The following is a 13,904-nucleotide window of genomic DNA, read 5'->3' on the forward strand; positions in this document are numbered from 1 at the left end:
GCTTTGCAAAACTTTGTAACTGCTTATGAGTTTGATGATGCCTGTTTTGAGGTTTTTAAAAAGTGACTACAGATTGACTACCAGCCGTTTAGAAGAGGTCCTACACAAAGTCAGCTGACAAGTAAAAGGTGTGTGTTGTGGGGGGTCCTTCTTGACCTGTGAATCTGATTAGCACTCAATTTCTAACACCCTTCTGAGGAAAGCAGAGTATCAAACTCAGGAGACCACCCCACGTGGTTCCAGCCATCTGTCCCACTTGACCAGACTTTCCTCCCTGCCTGCTTTAATGCTTTGTGTCACAGTGTAGTTTAGTTTCTGCAATGGTGTATTGCCAAGGTACAAAAAAAACAGGGTTCCTGGTTATCCTTTCAGGGCTTAAAGCCCCATTTTAGGAGATTTTATTCCTATTCCTCCTATTTTTTTTAAAACATTTTTATTTTATGACTCTCTGCTGGGGGCTTTCCTGCTGCAGTGACCGTAGGCAATATTTTACTTATTTATTTTTATGTGGTGCTGAGGATCCAACCCGGTGTCTAACGTGTGGGAGGCAAGTGCTGTACCACCACTGAGTCACAACCCCAGCCCCTCCTCTTACTCTTGAGTGATGAAATGCCTCCCCAAACTCCTGTGAGGTGCTTATCAACCACCTAGGGTTTGCCAATTCTGGCTCCCCAGGCACAGGGCTGTTCTGTAATCTCCCTAGTACTCATTCCTGTGAGACTGAGTGTGTCCTTAGTCTGAAGGAAGAAAAATAGTTGATGAGCTACTCTTCCTCATGTACTGCACATGTAGGAGCAAAAAGGCTGTTTAATGGCTTTTGCCAGCTGTGGCTCTCCCTTGGTCCTGGGACATTAACTTTGCAAGGTCTAAGGTTTGCACCAGATCATTCTCACCCTCCCTTTCTCCCTCCAGTGTATGTGGTGGAAGACCAAAGAAGAGATGACGTGGGACCATCCACCTGCCTCACAGCTTGCTGGACTGCTCTCTGTTGCTGCTGCCTCTGGGACATGCTTACCTGATCAACCCAGTCCTTCTGCCCTGACAGCTATGCCACCACCTCCGATGGGTGTGCCCACCCCGTCTCTTCTGATTGCTATGATAAGTGACTAGCTCCGCAGACACCTCTACCTTCCACACTATGGGATTCTAGATTAGTGAGGGTTGCTGCTGTTTAATTCAGTGACTTGATCTTTTTAATGTTCAAAATCCATTTCTTATTGATCTTTAACAAATGTGCTAAATGACTCTCCTTTTATTTTTTTGGCCAAAGGCTTAGTTATGAAATATATATATTTATAATTTTAAATTATACATTCAAAGTAGTGATGAGATTTATTTAATACCACTGGATGATTTCTCTGCTAACACCCTGTAGTTTCAATAAATTTGTCCAAACCTCAGTTGTCTAAATTATTCCAAATAATTTAAGTATCTTGGGTCTGTGCTTCCTGAATTCTATTACCACTTCTATCTATTCGTCTGCTCACTAAAGCTGGTAAAAATATGGATAACTTAATTAGTGGACATGGTAAGGAGCAGCTTTCATTTTTCATTCTGGCCACTTCACCAATAGTGTGGATGTTATGAGGAAGGCAGGCTCCCAGACCAGGTGTCCTTCTGCTTCCTGGTGCCGCTATGACAGTCTCAGGCAGAAGCATTCACCAGTACAGTTCAGATTTGCTTTTGCCATGGTCTAGGAAAGGAGCCAGCCTCTTGGTAACTGTGGGCTGTCCCAAGCCTGCTCTCTAGAAGCCCAGGAACCCGCAGTCACGTGGATTGTTCCTGCTGTTCCCACCCACCCCTTCCCTCTACCCAGCCATGTCACTCATCTCACCTTTGGCCACGGGGTGGCGCTGATCTGCCACAGAGTGAGTTCTACTGCAACAGCTGACAGCTCCCTGCCAGCCTCTGCCTGCCTGTTGCAATTGGAAGTAATACTGTGCCAATATACATTTAGTTGTTAGTTCAAAGCCATATTTTGAACCATCTCTTTTGTTTTATGATGTAAATGTCCCCACAATGCCATGGCTCAGAAGCACACTATTAAGTAGTACTCCCCACCCCCAGAATGCAGCATACTCCTAACCTCAAGCGCATATGTTGTGACCAAATGTAGAAGTATTAGGAAAGGGTGTTTTTAATATTTACTGTCCTCGTTTTTAATATATAATTTCTAGGTTTACTTAATTTAGATTTTAGTAATGACTGTATCTAACAACTAGCTTGCAACAAAGTTTCTTAAGATTGGCACCGTTTCTCCTTAGCAGGTCCAGCTTCAACACATCACTGCTCCTAAGCCTCTCTCTGGCTTCAGAATCATAGTGTCCACCTTAGATACTGGCCAAAGGAGATGGACTTAGAGGTGCCGATTACTATTGAACTTTCTTTTGAAATGTTTGGGAGGAAGCAGGGAAAGGAATCTTGAGGCCAAGTGCTGCAGAGGAACCATACTTAAGCTTCCTTCTCTGTGTGCTACACACAGGACCAGAAGTCAGGGGTCAAAGAACCAAAAGGGAAGAGGGAAGAGGGCAAGACTCCACTCCGCAACAAGGGAAGGGCTTCAATGTGAAGGAGATGTCACTGCCCCCTCTTCTTTCTCATCCCTTGACTCAAGAAAAGCAGACAGCAGAGTAGGACAGAAGCTTTTTATTGGTCTGACCAGCTTGCCAAGTGGTAGGAACAGGCAGTGCTTCCCTATCTGCCCTGGCTCCCATCTTCCCTCTCCTGGGAGTTCATGGCTCACCTGCGGAGGGAAGAGTGTTCTGGACAGAAGTGGCAGGCAGAGCCAGGGGAAAGTTAAAGGGGTGGGACCTAAAAGGGGTTTGAGACAATACAGAAAATGTGGGGTTGCTAAGCCATCCAGATAAAAATGTCCATCCAGGGAGAGGGAAGCAGTTACCCTGCAAAGGCCCCTCCACCCTTGCCAGGAGGGGAGGTGTCAAGAGGAAAAGCTTCCCCCTAGAGGCTCCTACTGTGCCCTTCGCGCCATCAGCATCTCCCGGATGTTGTCCTCAGCTTCCTTAACACTCCGCTCCAGGTAGGACTTTTTCTGCTGCAATATGAGAAAGAAGGGTTAGGATCATGGTGAACAGGCCAGGTTGGCAGATGCAGCTTTTATGCCCATAGGTTATATCATCTCCTGTAATCAGTTCCAGGAGCATACTATCTACTGGAAGCAAGGTGTACCCACAGTGCTCCCGTCTCCTGCCACCCACAGGTAGACCCCTGGGCAAGGAGAGGCAGTGGCCTGGAAGAAGCAGCAGAAATGCTCTGTGGAGGGCAGGCAGCTGAATAATTCTTCCAGAAGGAAGTGGGCTTTAAAAATGGGCATCTTGATACATGAAGTTATACCAGACAAAGGCCAGGAAATTCCAGGACAAAGCTCCTGCCCACTAACAGACTGTCTCTGCTCAAGGTTTTCCATGGCTCAGGCCAGGAGCCCATAGCACACCAGTGCCACAGAGGGGACAGTGTACATTGGTTTGTCCAGTGGCCTTAGGCTGCTGTGAGTGCAGGGAGTCAGATCACAGTCTCACTGAGGCAGATGAGTCAGGGTGGAATCTGCTTTTCTAATGAAATTGCTGCCGCCAGGAATCCAGGACAGTGACACACCGACAAAAGCAGAGACCTTTTGGAAGTTTACCTCCTGCCCCATCTGGGTCCTAAATTAAAAGTCTCAACTTAGACAAAGAAATTTAATTCCTTTTAGAAGCTACATCTGGACCACTATTACAAAAGATTAGTCAAAGGAAATGATGTGTGTACATTATTTGCCCTGTGCTCACCCCAGAAGTATGGTGGCTTGACCACACTGCTCCCTCCCTTGAGGACATAGTTGTGGCTGTATCCCCACCTAGCAAACATGAAATGAAGGCTCTTTTTTTGAAGGAATAAGATTCATGTTCTGAAGGAATACTCAAAATTATGCCCTCCCACAGTGCATGTGACTGAGCCAGGCTGGAGCCAGTAATGTCTGGTCCAGGCAGCCCACGGGCCATCAATGCCCTCCTCAGCCCTTCTTCATTCATCCAAGTACCTAAAAATGACCTAGGGAAACCTGGGAAAGGCTGGGGCAGAAGGCTTCAAGTGGCTCCGCAGGCCTTGCTTAAAAACTGGTTGCCACTGCTGACATGGGTAAATCTAAACAATCTATTCCTCACTGCCTTTACCAGCAAACCTATCGGGTGCCTGGTGCACATGTCCCCATCTCTAACTTCTTCCACTCTGTCTAGATGTTTATTATATGATACATTCTGAGGCTTTTGCCTATAGGAGCCAAATGTCACAGGCAAGACAAATCTTCATTGGTTTTGTGCGAAACTCTGACTCCTGCTTGTCCTTCCTAACTTCAAAATTTCTTTACTGCCAATTTGTGCGTACTTCCTTGTAATATAACAGGGGCTCTATAAAACTCACTGTGACTATGATAACAATTCAGTGACCACAAATGTATACTGTTGCTAAGGAATTTTATTTAATTACATTGCTAAACATGATATAGTTCTATCATCATGATAGCGGAGTGGGAACTTGAACTTCCTTTGATAAACAACCCTTAGACTTGTGAGTTAAAAAGAGGCACATCTTAATAACTCCTGACACACTGCTAAAGAATGTTCGCACTGGGTATTGTACAGAGGGGGGGCAGCAACCAGAGTGAGCAGCATACACCACCCTGGGCATCTTTAGCACATCTGAAAGTTAAGGGATGAGCTGGCGGACGAAGCAGGGTTTTCCCCTGCCATGGCCAGTGCTCAGGAACTGAAGTCTGCTGCATTCAATCCTGACCAGCTTGCAGTCACATCTGGCAAAACCATAAACCTGTAACATCATCAAGGCCTGTGTGCCCTACTGCCAGGCCTCTGGCCAAATTCAGGTTTTATAATTCTCAGCTTTTAAAATGGTTTGTCCCATAACCTCTCTTCTTTTTGTCTTCCATTTTCATGAATTTTACCACCTGAAAATCCTAAGGTCTTCAAGTTTCAAACATTAATGCACATGATGCTTATCAATATTTCATCAATATTTAATTAGTTTACATAAATTCTTTTAAAAAAATTAATTCCAACAGATGGGGCAGCCCTAGCACAGTGGGACACATTTTCCAACTATTTCAATGTTCCTAACACATTCTCAAGCAGATCTAAGTCCACAAGATCCTTATAATCAAACCCAAACCTAAGAAAGGAGGTTGCACCATATTTCACAAACAGAACTTATTTCTGGTACCTGTGAACATGACCTTACTGGAAAGAGGGTCTTTGCACATACAACCAAGTTAAATCAAGGTCATACTGGATTACAGAAGACCCTAAACCCAATGTTTAATGTCCTTACATGAAGGCAGGGATGAAGAGAAAGAGAACACCACACGTTGATGGAGGTAGAGACTGGAGTGACTGATCTACAAGAAAGCTGGAAGAGGCAAGGAAGGATTGTCCCCTAAATCTTTTGGAAGGAGCATGGCCCTATAATATCTTGATTTTGGACTCCAGGCCTCTAGAACTGTGAGAGAATAAATTTCTGTTGCTTTGCACCACCAGTTTGTGTTAATAGGAAGCCATGAAAAGACTGCCCCCAGAGACAAGTTTATCCCCAAAGCTCTTCTGAAAGCCACACTGAAATGCAGAGACCTGGGTAAATGTCCCTAAAAGTATACATGGCAGGATCATACTTATCCCAAAAATAAATGCCAGAATTACCAAATATAAATGTTATCAGAGGAAATGAAGAAAATTAAGGAGCCAGTGATTAAATTAACCTTTATCTTCCTTGAATCTCCATAGCTTATTTATGACACTATTAGTCAAGACAGAAATTCTGTGAAATGCAGTCTTCTCCATTTCTGTAAATGACAGCTCCATTTGTGCAACTGCTCTAGACAAGATCATTTTACATCATCCTTGAATCTTTCACACCCAACATTCAACCAAGCAACAAAACCTATTAGCTGTGTCTTAAAATGTATCCAGAATCTGACCTTAAAGTTTAGCTTCCTAGGAAGTTTCCTTTTTTCTGCTCTTCGCCCTTCAGTTCCTTTTCCACTGTGACCAGTCGTCTCTTAACACTTAAAAGCCCTTCAGTGGCTTCCCATCTTAAGCATAAAAGGCAAAGCTCTGTCATTTGGGGACTGCTAAAACAAAATACCATAGACTGAATGGCTTATAAACAACAGAAATTTATTGCTTACAGTTCTGAAGGCTGGATGTCCAATACCAAGAATGATTCAGAACTAGTGAGGGCCTGCCTTCTGGTTCAGATAGTGCCTTCTCACTGAATCCTCACATAGTGGGAAGGCAAACGATCTCCCCTGGCCTCTTCTTATAAGGGCACTAATCCTATTCAAAGGACTCCACCCTCATGATCAAATCACCTCCCCAATGTGCTATCTCCTAACATCACCACAGAATAGGTTTCAACATATGAATTTGGTGATAGGGAGTAGGGAGAATACAAACATTCAGATTTCTGTGCTTTTCAACTGTGGGAAAGCCATGCATGGTCTTGCTCTCGGCTAAGTCTCTAACTTTTGACACCTCTCCCCTCACTGCTTCGGCTCCAGCCACACTGGCCTCTGTGCTGTTCCTCCAGCCTACCAGGTTTATGTTTCTGACAGGTGTCTGCCCTTTGCTACTCTCTCTGTGTAGGAAACTGCTTCCCCAGATACCCATCAACCCTTATTTGCTCCCTCAATTCCTTCAGGGCTTTCTCAAGTGCAGCCTTATCTGAAAGACCCTCTTGATTACATGCCACCCCATATTCCCTAGTCTCCTTATCCAGATTTCTCTCAGTAGCACTTATCACTACCTAAAATGGTATTTGTTGGCTTCCATAATGAGAAAGATCCACAAGGGAAGGACTTTTTTTGTTTCATGATACACTTCTACCGTCTAGAAGAATGGCTGGTACACAACAGAAACTTGTCCCTTATTAAATATAGTGCATTATTATGGGAATATAATGTCTAAAGATTTAACTTGGACACACATTGATATTTTCCTCCTAATTAAATAAATGAGGAACGTGCACCTGAGGAAGCAAAGACAGAAACTGACCATCCTTCTTTGTAATGGTCTTTGGGTTTTGGCATTGCCCTCTTAACCTCTTGCCCCCCAGATTTTATAAATAAATATATATATATATGACTCAATCTCACTGATCCCAGGGGGAACATCTCTACTCAAAAGAATAGGCCCTGAGGGTCAGGTTCTTAGGCTTTAGTAGGTGGTCTTGGAAAACTACAAAACAAACCATCTAAATTCCCCACGTCCTGGACTCTGAAATCCTTAACAGCTTCACTTGGAGTTGGCTTCAGGGCTGCTATAAGCCGTACAGGGACAACAACTCTTTTATAAGCTCCAGGGCACAAGTGGAGCTCACACCTTCACCAGCAGTCCTAGGAAGGCCTGTGCAGTTCTCGCTACAGTTTCTTTCTGTGCAATCTCCCTCAGAACCCTGTACCTAGGAAATTCTACAGTGACAACAAACCACAAAGCTCTGGATGTAGCGACATTCTTGCGAGGCCTTGTCCTGATGAGAAATTCTGAGATTTCCTGTGGGGCTCAGCATCGCCAGGGGAAGTGTCATTGCTCGTCAGCCTGAGGTTCTTTTTCTGAGAGACTGAGGGGCTGGCATTTCATACTCATCCCCTTTCAAAGGGAAGAAGCTCAAGTCCCTAGAATTTTCCTGACATTACACAATCTCTCAAATAGACTCCTGAGGTAATGCATCTTGTGACGCTATATCTATAGACTTTTTTCTCCAAGCTCTCCTTCTCTAAATTATTATTATTCTCCTGTCTGTCATGCCTTAGGATATAAAAGTTTTTCCTCTCTGATTCTCTATTTTTCCATTTATAAAATGAGAATTCAGACAATATCAGTGTGTCCTGCTCTTTCCCCAATTTTTCTTTAGTCACAGAATCCTTTCTTCTAATGAACTCTTGTCTTAAAGACTAAACAAATAAAACAAGTAAAATGGAGCTCAGAGGAAAAGGGAGACATGGTGAACCAAAGCAGCTCTTCTGGCTGGCCCCCACCTCCAATCCAAGCTACAGGCGCAACACACAAGGCAGTCTTAGGTTTTCTGTCTTTGGTGTTCTGTGACAGAGATTTTCTGCTTTGAGTCTCGCCTACCATGGCCACATACTTCTGCCTTGTGTTGACTCCAAGCTTCCAGCTTCTGTAGACCCCTGCCAACTTTAATTTAAAAAAAAAAAAAAAAAAAAAAAAAAAAAAAAAACAACGAAGTAAGGGCTACCTTCTCACTGCCTCTCCCATGATTTCCAAATCAAAAGCCCAAGAGCCCCACTGACTGTCTTCTCTGTCACAGAACTGTAGTGGTTGGAAGGTGCCAGCTGCCTGTCATGGGAGAGGTTAGCAAGAGGCCAAGAACTCACTGGGGGCTGCAGAGGCCTGTCTTGGCAAACAGGAAGCAAAACGAGGAAGGCTGGTGGAGCAAAAGGGAAAAGAGAAAAAAAGAAAGGCGACAAGGCACAAGCAGAGAAATCAGAAAGGGAAATGAAGGGAGAGGAGGGATTGTGGTCACCAGGAGCAGGGTAGAGCTCTGGCAGAATAAGTGCTCCCATGACCTAAACAGGTGAGGAGCACTCAGCAGAGAGAAAGCAGGTGAAGCCTGACCCCAAATTTGATGCTAAGAGAGCTCAGGTCACAACCATTTGTGAACTCACCAGGTTACATCTACTTTACTACTTGAGGCCACCCTAGGCTCTATGCTAACTGCTGAACTATAGTGCTGGAAGACAAGCTCAAAGAAAGACAACGCAAACTTAGACATGGAGCAAAAGACTAAAGAGAAAGTTCAGTCCCTGAATCTTCTAGAAATTCTTTTAGAAATACCATTTATATTTTTCCTTGTTTTTCTCCCAGGTGTGGTAGACCTGCCAAGAGACCGATACTGCTACTGTGTGGTATCAGACTCCCAGACCCTTTCTGTGATCAACCTCCAACTCAAATCTGCCATGACTGCCACAGTCTGGCTGGGCACAATTCAGGAGCCACTTGTCAAAAGAAACAAACTTTATTTTTAGAACACACACACTGCACCACACAGCTCCTCAGGAAAACCCTCAGAGCCCAACTGCCACCACCGGCTTCCCACAAGCCTCTCAACTTCCCCCACTCCTCCTGCTCTTGAGGCCAATTGGTTGGGAAACAGCCCAATGAGCATCACGGCAGAGGAGCCAATCAGTTGGCAGCTAGAAGTTTGCTGGGGCCGCTGTGAGCCAATCATCAGCTGGCAGCTGGAAGTTTGCTGGGGACCCTTCGGCTGTGGCTCTCAACACATGACAAACCTCTACTACACAGTAGAGCACATTAAAGCAGATAGACACACTGGGGTGACAGGGTAATCTTACTGCTTCCAAACCACAGAAGTAAGCCACTTGGTCTCCCTATAATTCAGATGACCTCTACTTACTGCTGTTCTCCCTAACACTCGAACCCCATTTGAGTCCCAAGCCTCTGACAATCAAGGAAGACAAAGAAGAAAGAAAGATCATAGCTAAGTGTAGGGCCAGGAATGGCAACTGTTCCAATGTATGTGGCACTGATGAGACTTCATCCAAAGAATCACCGCACTTGGGAGTACCAAGCTGAAAAGCAATGATGACAATTCAGTAAATCATGTCAAGAGATAGCAGTGAAGTAGGTCAGGATATTTGGTTCAGTAGATTAAGGGTAGAAGGAACCTGATCACTACCTTATATATCTAAAGCAATGGCTCTTTAAAGTGTGATTAATATACCAGAAGCATCAGCATCACCCAAGAACTTGTCAGAAATGTACATTCTTGAGCCCCAACTCAGACCCACTGAATAAGAAACTCTGGGTGGAGTCCAGCAATCTGTTTTTACAGCCTTCCAGGTGCTTCTGAGGCACACTAAAGTAAGAAAGCCACTGCTCTAAATCAGAAGTCAGCAAATTTTTTCTATGAAGAGCCAGATAATAAATATTTCAGTCTTTGTGGAGCTGTGTGACTACTCACCTCTGCCACTGTAGCACAAAACCAACCACAGACTATGTGCAAATCAATGGGTATGGCATCAGTAATGGACACAGCTGTGCTTCCAGACCACAAAAACAGGTAGCAGGCTGGATCTGGCCAGCAGCCTATAATTTACCAATCTCTCTTCTTAAAAAAAAGATGGAGTTTTAAGAGTAGAATTGAGTACAACCAGTAGAGATTTCAGAGACTTTAAATTTTCAATGAAAGTTATCTAATAAAAGCGTAAGTTTCCATTCATTCAGCTCGCTGTCAAACCATCTCTCACTCTTTTTCCTTCAACAACCCTGGTTCTTGAAATTCATAGCATCATGCACGCCCAGATGATTCCCCCTCCAATAGGCTGGTTTTTATCCCTTCTTCATCAATGGCTCGTCTTCCTCCATACCACTGATTATACAATGAAAGTTAACTTCCACTAGAATGCACATAATCCATCCAATACATGACCTCTTCTTCCCTCACAATTTTTACTTTACACCACTTCAGCCACCCAGTCCAAAGCACATAGATCTTGTCAATAATACCAGTAATTGCATTACCCTTCAAATTTCAATTTCACCACCACTACCTCATATTCTTTCAGGCACTTCTATCCAATACTTTTCACCTAGCATTTCTTTAGCTTCATCACTCAACAAGTTTCTCACTGTTCATTATATTTTCACAGCCTTCTTCCCTCTTACAGATTAGCTTCCATGGTCCATCATTTATATTTATTCTCCTTGAATATACCATATCTCTTTTGCTGCCCCCCACATCTGTTGCACTTACCTTGGCAAAATGCCAACACCAGGTTAAACCCAACCACCCACACAGTCCATGCCTATACCTAACAGCAGAATGTTGCTGAAAGAACACACTTAACTGTGACAAGGGTCTTGCTTAAAATTCAGGGCCATGAATATCAAACGGGCACTTAACACTGTCAGATATGTTCACTGTCTGCTCTCCAAAACAACAATTTCAAAATTTGTCTTGTCTCCTCAAATCTCCTACACCAGCTAAGAAAATAAAAGCAATCAGTCACTCTTCTTCTCACTACTAAATCTACTGACTATGCTTATATACAGAGTCTCCTTTCCTTATTGTTGAAATGTACAGTGTCCTTGTGTTTTTAAAGGAATCAAAACAATTAGATGTTTTGATTAGAATCAAAAACCATCTTCAATTTAGATGGTGATTCAATTAGAATCAAACCATCTTCAATTTAGATGGTGATTCCATCCCTATGTGCCTTCTCAAAAATTTATCTCCCTAAGTTATCCTTTCTTCTTAGTCTTTATTTCTTTCTCTGCAAGATCCTTCTTGGTGAGGCAAACCATTACAAATTCCTCTTGACCTGACAGCCCCTTTTTCTCTACTCCTCTTCTTAGCAAAACTTTTATTTTTATTTATTTATTTATTGGTTGGTTGGTTGGTTGTTGATAGACCTATATTTTATCTATTTATGAGTTGCTGAGAACCGAACTCAGTGCTTCACACATGCCAGGCAAGTGCACTAACGCTGAGACCCAGCCACAGCCACAGCCCCAGCCCTTTAGCAAAGCTTTTTGAGCCAACTGTTTTTAATAGCTGCCTCCACTTCCACTTGCTCCTCAGCCCTCTCCAACCATCATTCCACCTGGCATACCAAACTAACTATAGTCCAGACCCAGTGACCGTTATGTTGCCCAAAGCATGGGCCACTTCTCTATTATTATCTAACTTGATCTCTTGACAGTATTGAAAGAGAGAGAGAGAGAAGAGAAGAGAAGAGAAGAGAAGAGAAGAGAAGAGAAGAGAAGAGAAGAGAAAGAAGAGAAGAGGAGAAGAGAAAGACTTTGTTAAGTATCAGGGACCAAACCCAGGGTTTCATGCATGCTAGGCAAGCATGAAGCTACACCTTCAGCTCTTTTTTATTTTTTGAGACAAGAGTCTCACTAAGTTGCCCAGGCTGACATCAAACTTGCAATCCTCCTGCCTCAGCCTCCAGAGTAGGCTGGGATTACAGGTGTGCATGCCTCTATACAATCCTTGAAATATCTCCTTCTCTTAGTTTTCATAGCACCACATAGCACTCTCTTCCTACAGAAAGTTCCCCTTGCCTACTAATAGCTGCTCCTCTGCTCAAATTCCAATGCTGGTAGTTTCTAGGAAGCTGATCTGGAACTCCTTTCTTTCAGGGACACCTCTTGGACACTCTCAGTCATCTCATACCTTTGAAAACCATTATGACTCCCAAATTTATATCTCCAACCCTCCAACATGTTTAAAACACATACAACTGATTTACAATCACCTCACTCCCTTCCCATTTCCCCCATCTCAGTGAATGGCACTCATCCAACTGCTTAATTTAAAACACAAAAAAGATCACGGTTCAAAATGCTTGAAAAACTAGGGAAAACAGGAACATACCTCAACATTGTAAAGGCAATCTATGCTAAACCCCAGGCCAACATCATTCTAAATGGAGAAAAATTGAAAGCATTCCCTCTAAAAACTGGAACAAGACAGGGATGCCCTCTGTCACCACTTCTATTCAACATTATGCTTGAAACTCTAGCCAGAGCAATCAGATAGACAAAAGAAATTAAAGGGATAAGGATAGGGAGGAAAGGACTCAAATTATCACTATGTGCAGACAATATGATTCTATACCTAGAAGACCCAAAACATTCCACCAGAAATCTCCTAGAACTAATAAATGAATTCAGCATCTCTAGCAATTAGAGAAATGCAAATCAAAACTACTCTAAGATTTCATCTCACTCCAGTCAGAATGGCAGCAATTAAGAACACAACAATAAGTGTTGGTGAGGATGTGGGGGAAAATGCACGCTACTGGGACTGCAAACAGGTGCAGCCCATCTGGAAAGCAGTATGGAGGAAATTCCTTGGAAAACTTAGAATGGAACCACAAAGCAGCAAAGTAGCTAGATACAAAATCAACACCCATAAATCAAAGGCATTTCTGTACATCAATGACAAATCCACTCAAAGTGCAACTAGGAAAACCACCCCATTTACAGAAGCCTCAAAAAAAGTAAAATACTTGGGAATAAATTTAAAGAGATGGAAGACCTCTACAATGAAAACTACAACACACTAAAGAAAGAAATTAGAAGATGGAAAAATCTACCTTGTTCTTGGATAGGCAAATTAATATTGTCAAAATGACCACACTACCAAAAGCACTATAAAGATTCAATGCAATCTCAATCAAAATCCCAATGGCATTCCTTATAGAAATAGGGCAATCATGAAATCATCTGGAAAAATAAGAGACCCAGATTAGCTAAAGCAATCCTTAGCAAGAAGAATGAAGCTGGTGGCAATACTATTCCAGACCTAAAACTATACTACAGAGCAATAGTAACTAAAACAGCATGGTAATGGCACCAAAATAGACCTGTAAACCAGTGGTACAGACTAGAGGACACAGAGTCTAACCCACATAACTTCAGTTATCTTATATTAAGGCGCCAAAAACATTGGAGAAAAGATAGCCTCTTCAACAAATGGTGCTGGGAAAACTGGAAATCCACATGTAACAAAATGAAATTAAACCTCTATCTCTCACCATGCACAAAACTCAACTCAAAGTGGATCAAGGTCTTAGGAATTAAACCAGAGACCTTGCAACTAATGGAAGAAAAAGTAGGCCCAAATCTCCATCATGTCAGATTAGGCCCCAATTTTCTTAATAAAACTCCTGTAGTGCAAGAATCAATAAATGGGGTGGATTCAAACTAAAAAGTTTCTTCTCAGCAAGAGGAACAATAATGAGGTGAATAGAGACTCTCTACCCTACAGAATGGGAGCAAATCTTTACCACAAACACATCATATATAGCACTAATCTCTAGGACATATAAAGTACTCAAAAACCAAAAACAC

General features: G+C 42.9%; 1 protein-coding gene across 2 annotated transcripts in view; it reads right to left on the bottom strand.

Annotated features, from left to right (window-relative positions):
- Positions 1-2,631: 2,631 nt before the first annotated feature.
- Positions 2,632-13,904, bottom strand: part of Pfdn1 (prefoldin subunit 1) — a 66,104-nt gene continuing 54,831 nt past the window's right edge. The window contains exons 4-5 of one of the 2 annotated variants that reach the window (XR_013343372.1): positions 2,900-3,052; positions 2,632-2,743 (exon numbers count right to left, since the gene is read on the bottom strand). Coding sequence is in view for 1 of the 2 variants with exons in the window: in XM_077796482.1 (XP_077652608.1) it covers positions 2,969-3,052 (84 nt within the window). In the remaining variant the exon portion in view is untranslated. Of the gene's footprint in view, positions 3,053-13,904 lie in introns of both variants that reach the window. The other variant, XM_077796482.1, reaches the window with a different exon arrangement.

Source organism: Urocitellus parryii, chromosome 1 (genome assembly GCF_045843805.1).
Source record: "Urocitellus parryii isolate mUroPar1 chromosome 1, mUroPar1.hap1, whole genome shotgun sequence".
Taxonomy (NCBI): domain Eukaryota; kingdom Metazoa; phylum Chordata; class Mammalia; order Rodentia; family Sciuridae; genus Urocitellus; species Urocitellus parryii.